Genomic DNA, 7,314 nt, shown 5'->3' with positions numbered 1-7,314 from the left:
GTGACGTCACGGCCGCCATCATGGACCCGGGACCTTGATCGGCTCCGCTGTCTCCTCGGTAATATTTATCGTATTTTGCAGTGTTTTCCTGGTGTTTGCAAGTGTTTCTAAACTCAGACGTGTAGATAAGAGTAGAATGAGTAAGAAAATCAGAGAAATAGAGGAGAAAGAGGAAGGGAGAAGGAATAGAGGAGGTGGTAAAACAGAAAAATGCTAAGAAAACAATATTTAGGTTAATTTTTCCTGCTGCCCTGTCTGTCTTTGTAGTATTTGTCTTCCGTGACAGTGCTTTCAGTGTATTTGGTGTGTTTAGGGGGTGTTGGAGTGTGTCTGGAGGTGTTTAGGTAGTGTTGGAGTGTGTGTTTTAGGGATTTGGTGATGTTTGAGTCAATATTTAGTGTTCCTGGTGTGTTTTGGGGTGTCTTAGGCTTGTTTAGGAGTGCTTTAAGTGTGCTTTGGACTGTTTTCAATGTTTTGGGATGTTTCAAGTGTATTTTGGGATGTTATGGACTAGTTCGGGTGTGTTTTGTGTGGATACGGGTGAGTTTTGGGTGCTTTTGTGGGTATTTTAGGTCAGTCTGGGTGTGTTTTGGGGTGTTTTAAGTGTGTTTTGGGCTATTTTCAGTGTTTTGGGATGTTTTTAGTGTGTTTTGGGATGAGTTTGAGTGTGTTTTGGGTAGGTACGGTGTGTTTTGGATGCGTTTTAAGTCAATTTGGGTGAGTTTTGGAGTATTTTAAGTGTGTTTGGGGATATTTTGGTACACTTTCGATGTGTTTAGGATGTTTTTTGTGCGTTTAGGAATGTTCTGGGTATGTTTAAGGTGTTTTAGTGTGATTGGAGTTGCTTTTGAGATGTTTTGGTTATGTTATAGGCATGTTGCAGATAGGCATTGGGTCTTTGAGGGTAGAAGTGGTGTGCTTGAGGTAAAATAAAAGATTCTGGGGTGTTTTGGGGAGGGGCTGTGATAATAGAAGCGTGTCAGGGGTGTTATAGCGTGTGTTGTGATATATGAAAGGAGGGAAAGTGTGTGTGTGTGTTTGAAGGGAGAAAGGGGTGGTGTTTACGGGTCTGGGATGGGTAAACGAGTGATCTGTTTTGTAGCCTTCAGAAAAAAAATATTAAGAAAGTTTTTACAGTGGGAAAATTTTGGTAGAGAGGGAGAAAATGACTGAAATATTACCTCAAATTTAACCTAATGTGGTGGAGCTTCACACTCCTCAGCTGCCCCTAACCAAACCAAGCCTAACCCAAAGAAGCCTACCCTAACTTCTGTCTGGTGCCTCCTCCTCCCCAAGACTGGCTATCTCGTGTCTTAATCCCAAGCTAGCCTAACCAAACTTTACCTAACGTAACCTAAGCAATTCTAACCTAGCCAAACCTTACCTAAGCAAGCCTAACCTAGCCAAGCCTTAAAAAGAAGCCTAGCCAAACCTAATATAGCCTAGCCTAACCTAACCTAGCCTAACCTAACCTAGGTAAACGAAGCATAGCCAACCTTACCTAACCTAGCCTAACCAAACCTAACCTAACCTAACCTACATCATCTTCCCTCATCACTTCCCACTTAACCAAACCTAATGTAACTTTCAGAACAATGGCAACCCTCCGATCCTGCAAGCAAGTTGGCGGCAGTGATGGCGGTGGCGGTGGCAGTGGTGGTGAGGTGGAAGGCAGGGACAGAGGGGCAGTACAGGCTGCGGACATCAAAGAGAAGGTGAGCAGGGTGTTGTGTTGGTGTGTGTTGCTAAGCTGAGATGTAAAGTGTTTGGTTGTCAACACGATGCAATATTTGTCACTCAGCGCTCATGCAACACTGCCCCGTTGCACAACTGTGTCGGGAAAATTATTTAAAGTCGTAAACAATTTCTTGTTTTACTTTATTTATTTATTTATTTATTTATTTAGTTAGTTTTATTTTTTATATATATAGGAGTGACACTGGTCAAAGGCAACAAAATACAATAAGAAAAAAATACTGAGAAAAAATAAAAGATAAAAAAGACCTCACTTAACCTAACCTAACGTAACCTAACCTAACATAACACCCACAGAAGAACACGCGGACAAGCAAGGTGGTATTCGGCAGTCTGATCCTGGACCTGCTCGCCTTCACGGTGGTGCTGCCTCTGTCTCCTGCTCTCCTCGACTATTACTCCAAGCACGACTCCAGTGGCTTGTATTCCTCTCTGCTCTCCTGTGTTACTTATTACCAGCATATCATCGGCGTCCCTGCGAGGTTTCATTCTGTCTTGTTTGGTGGTATGTGGGTTTGTTGTGTTTTGTATTGGTTTATATATTTTTAGTTTGTTTTTATTATTTTTTTCTATTTTTTTATCCTATTATCTATTTATTTATTTTTGTTTGTTTGTTTGTTTGTTTGTTTGTGTGTTTGTAGGGTTTGTGTGTGTCTGTGTTCCTGCTGTTCAATATTACAGCTTGTTTTCTGTTTTTGTTTTTTTTATTATTGTTATTTTCTGTTTTCCCTTTCATTGTTCTGAGCGTGTTTTCAGGTGTTTTTGGGGTGTTTTTGGTGTGTCTTTGGATGTTTTGGTGTGTTTTTGCAGAGTTTTGGGGTGGTTTGGGGGTGTTTTGGAGTGTTTTGTGGTGTTGTGGAGGTGTTTTTTGGACTTTGGTGTGTTTTAAAGTGTTTTGGGATGTTTTTGGAATGTTTTGATGTGTTTTGGGATGTTTAGGAGTATTTTGGTGTGTTTTTGGAGTGTTTTGGGATGTTTTTGGAGTGTTTTGTGGTGTTTTGGGGGTATTTTGAGGGTGTTTTGGTGTGTTTTTGGAGTGTTTTGGGATGTTTCTGTAGTGTTTTTGTGGTGTTTTGAGGTTGTTTTGATGTGTTTTTGGAGTATTTTGGGGTGTTTTGGGGTATTTTTTGGGTGTTTTGGTGTGTTTTTGGAGTGTTTTGGGTTGTTTTTGTAGTGTTTTGGGGTGTTTTGAGAGTGTTTTGGTGTGTTTTTGGAGTGTTTTGGGGTATTTTGAGGTTGTTTTGGTGTGTTTTTGGGATGTTTTTCTAGTGTTTTGGGGTATTTTGGTGTGTTTTTGGAGAGTTTTGGGATGTTTTTGGAGTGTTTTGTGGTGTTTTGGGGTATTTTGAGGGTGTTTCTGTAGTGTTTTGGGGTATTTTGAGGATGTTTTGGTGTGTTTTTGGAGTGTTTTGGGATGTTTTTTGTGTGTTTTGGGGTATTTTAAGGGTGTTTTGGTGTGAGTTTTGGGATGTTTTTGTAGTGTTTTTGGGGTTTTGGGGTATTTTTAGGGTGTTTTGGTGTGTTTTTGGAGGGTTTATTTGGGTATTTTGAGGGTGTTATGGTGTGTTTGGAGTGTTTTGGTATGTTTTTTGTGTGTTTGGGGGTATTTTAAGGGTGTTTTGGTGAGCTTTTGGAGTGTTTTGGGATGTTTTTGTAGTGTTTTGGGGTATTTTGAGGGTGGTTTGGTGTGTTTTTTGAAGGCGTTTGGAATGTTTTTTTGTGTTTTGGGGTGTTTTTGGATGTTTTGGGGTATTTTAAGGGTGTTTTGGTGTGTTTTTGGAGTGTTTTGGGATGCTTTGGTGTGTTTTGAGGTATTTTGAGGGTTTTGGTGTGTTTTTTTGTGTTTTGGGATGTTTTGGTGTATTTTGGGGTATTTTGAGGGTGTTTAAAGGTGTTGTGGTGGTGTTAAATATTTTGTTTGTTTACTTTTTTTAGCTTTTTATTTTCTTATGCATTATTTTATTTCTTATTTATATTGTGGTGTGTTGTCGGTGTGCCCTAACCTAACCTAACCAGCTTAACCTCCCGTAACCTCCCTTCAACCCACAGGCACTGATCGGCATGGCATTCAGCGTAGGCTTCACCATCAGGACAACTGTGGGGGCCGTGTTCTCCCACTGGTGAAGTACTGGGTGGTTCGCGGCCTCAGCTGTCTACACACTCACTCTTGCTGTGGCTAACATAATATTCTTTGCTGTCTTCTTCCAGGAATCACTGCCTGAGGTGTGTGTGTGTGTGTGTGTGTGTGTGTCATTTATTTTTTTTATTATGTACATTTTTTGTTTGTTTCATATAATTTTTGCTTATATTCTTTTTTTCCTTTAATTTTTTATTTGTTTGCTTGTTTTGTTATTTGTTTGTATTTCCCTGTCTCTCTGAATGTGGTTAAAGAGAGGTGCATTGTGGGTAAAGCAAGCATCATTTTTTTTTTTTTTTCTTGTCTTCCTCTTTTCTTTAGTTTTCCCTCTTATTCCTTCCTTTCTGTCATCATTACAAACCCATTCTATCATTTTCCTTACCATAAACCATCAAAACATCTTGACAAGCTCATTTAAATAACTTTTTTTTATTCATTATCATCTCTCTTGCTTTCTTTCACTTATTAATTCATGTAGTTAAATTAATTAATTTAACTTATTAATTCACTGGTTAAAGGCTGTAGTGGAAGTTACTGAGGTTTACAAAGTATATTTTCAAATCTATATTTTTACTGTATAGTTAAAGAATTACAATATAAAACAACAGGATTTATCAGTAACAATATTATTAAACCCACCACTACCTCCTCTACCACCCTCACCATCCACGGGGCCTAATGATGATGATTCCTGCTTTCATCCTCATCGGGGCTAGCAAGACCAACCTGGGGCTGTACTCTGGACTGACGCTGTATGCCATAGGTGGGTCTGGAGGGGCTGGGATAACAGATAATTTAAATAAACACTCAGAAACGCTTAAAAAACACAAAATTCATGCTGGTATACACTTAAAAACACACTGAAATACTTACTAAGGCTGGTGTACACATGTAAACTTGTACGCAAACACTGGTATACACTTCGAAATACATACAGACAGTTGGTAAGGATGTTTTTTGTGCGTTTAGGAATGTTCTGGGTATGTTTAAGGTGTTTTAGTGTGATTGGAGTTGCTTTTGAGGTGTTTTGGTTATGTTATAGGCATGTTGCAGATAGGCATTGGGTCTTTGAGGGTAGAAGTGGTGTGCTTGAGGTAAAATAAAAGATTCTGGGGTGTTTTGGGGAGGGGCTGTGATAATAGAAGCGTGTCAGGGGTGTTATAGCGTGTGTTGTGATATATGAAAGGAGGGAAAGTGTGTGTGTGTGTTTGAAGGGAGAAAGGGGTGGTGTTTACGGGTCTGGGATGGGAAAACGAGTGATCTGTTTTGTAGCCTTCAGAAAAAAAATATTAAGAAAGTTTTTACAGTGGGAAAATTTTGGTAGAGAGGGAGAAAATGACTGAAATATTACCTCAAATTTAACCTAATGTGGTGGAGCTTCACACTCCTCAGCTGCCCCTAACCAAACTAAGCCTTCCAAAGAAGCCTACCCTAACTTCTGTCTGGTGCCTCCTCCTCCCCAAGACTGGCTATCTCGTGTCTTAATCCCAAGCTAGCCTAACCAAACTTTACCTAACGTAACCTAAGCAATTCTAACCTAGCCAAACCTTACCTAAGCAAGCCTAACCTAGCCAAGCCTTAAAAAGAAGCCTAGCCAAACCTAATATAACCTAGCCTAGCCTAACCTAACCTAGCCTAACCTAACCTAGGTAAACGAAGCATAGCCAAACCTTACCTAACCTAGCCTAACCAAACCTAACCTAACCTACATCATCTTCCCTCATCACTTCCCACTTAACCAAACCTAATGTAACTTTCAGAGCAATGGCAACCCTCCGATCCTGCAAGCAAGTTGGCGGCAGCGATGGCGGTGGCGGTGGCAGTGGTGGTGAGGTGGAAGGCAGGGACAGAGGGGCAGTACAGGCTGCGGACATCAAAGAGAAGGTGAGCAGGGTGTTGTGTTGGTGTGTGTTGCTAAGCTGAGATGTAAAGTGTTTGGTTGTCAACACGATGCAATATTTGTCACTCAGCGCTCATGCAACACTGCCCCGTTGCACAACTGTGTCGGGAAAATTATTTAAAGTCGTAAACAATTTCTTGTTTTACTTTATTTATTTATTTAGTTAGTTAGTTTTATTTTTTATATATATAGGAGGGACACTGGTCAAAGGCAACAAAATACAATAAGAAAAAAATACTGAGAAAAAATAAAAGATAAAAAAGACCTCACTTAACCTAACCTAAACCTAACCTAACGTAACCTAACCTAACATAACACCCACAGAAGAACACGCGGACAAGCAAGGTGGTATTCGGCAGTCTGATCCTGGACCTGCTCGGCTTCACGGTGGTGCTGCCTCTGTCTCCTGCTCTCCTCGACTATTACTCCAAGCACGACTCCAGTGGCTTGTATTCCTCTCTGCTCTCCTGTGTTACTTATTACCAGCATATCATCGGCGTCCCTGCGAGGTTCCATTCTGTCTTGTTTGGTGGTATGTGGGTTTGTTGTGTTTTGTATTGGTTTATATATTTTTAGTTTGTTTTTATTATTATTTTTTTCTATTTTTTTATCCTATTATCTATTTATTTATTTTTGTTTGTTTGTTTGTTTGTTTGTTTGTAGGGTTTGTGTGTGTCTGTGTTCCTGCTGTTCAATATTACAGCTTGTTTTCTGTTTTTGTTTTTTTTATTATTGTTATTTTGTGTTTTATTCCCTTTCATTGTTCTGAGCGTGTTTTCAGGTGTTTTTGGGGTGTTTTTGGTGTGTCTTGGGATGTTTTGGGATGTTTTGGTGTGTTTTTGCAGAGTTTTGGGGTGGTTTGGGGGTGTTTTGGAGTGTTTTGTGGTGTTGTGGAGGTGTTTTTTGGACTTTGGTGTGTTTTAAAGTGTTTTGGGATGTTTTTGGAATGTTTTGATGTGTTTTGGGATGTTTAGGAGTATTTTGGTGTGTTTTTGGAGTGTTTTGGGATGTTTTTGGAGTGTTTTGTAGTGTTTTGGGGTATTTTGAGGGTGTTTTGATATGTTTTTGGAGAGTTTTGGGATGTTTTTGGAGTGTTTTGTGGTGTTTTGGGGGTATTTTGAGGGTGTTTTGGTGTGTTTTTGGAGTGTTTTGGGATGTTTCTGTAGTGTTTTGTGGTGTTTTGAGGTTGTTTTGGTGTGTTTTTGGAGTATTTTGGGGTGTTTTGGGGTATTTTTTGGGTGTTTTGGTGTGTTTTTGGAGTGTTTTGGGATGTTTTTGTAGTGTTTTGGGGTATTTTGAGGTTGTTTTGGTGTGTTTTTGGAGTGTTTTGGGATGTTTTTGTAGTGTTTTGGGGTATTTTGGTGTGTTTTTGGAGAGTTTTGGGATGTTTTTGGAGTGTTTTGTGGTGTTTTGGGGTATTTTGAGGGTGTTTCTGTAGTGTTTTGGGGTATTTTGAGGATGTTTTGGTGTGTTTTTGGAGTGTTTTGGGATGTTTTTTGTGTGTTTTGGGGTATTTTAAGGG

The 7,314-nt window shown here is 39.7% G+C and overlaps 1 protein-coding gene across 4 annotated transcripts in view; it reads left to right on the top strand.

Annotated features, from left to right (window-relative positions):
- Positions 1–7,314, top strand: part of LOC135090163 (uncharacterized) — a 12,018-nt gene that overhangs the window by 1,395 nt on the left and 3,309 nt on the right. For 2 of the 4 annotated variants that reach the window (XM_063986579.1, XM_063986578.1), the window contains exons 2-5: positions 1,592–1,715; positions 2,053–2,237; positions 5,653–5,776; positions 6,117–6,324. In XM_063986579.1, coding sequence (XP_063842649.1) covers positions 1,596–1,715; positions 2,053–2,237; positions 5,653–5,776; positions 6,117–6,324 — 637 coding nt within the window. In that variant the 5' untranslated portion in view covers positions 1,592–1,595. Of the gene's footprint in view, positions 1,716–2,052; positions 2,238–5,652; positions 5,777–6,116; positions 6,325–7,314 lie in introns of all 4 variants that reach the window. The other 2 variants (XM_063986580.1, XM_063986581.1) reach the window with 2 other exon arrangements.

This window comes from Scylla paramamosain, chromosome 34 (assembly GCF_035594125.1).
Source record: "Scylla paramamosain isolate STU-SP2022 chromosome 34, ASM3559412v1, whole genome shotgun sequence".
NCBI lineage: Eukaryota > Metazoa > Arthropoda > Malacostraca > Decapoda > Portunidae > Scylla > Scylla paramamosain.
This window is presented reverse-complemented; position numbering and strand designations above follow the sequence as displayed.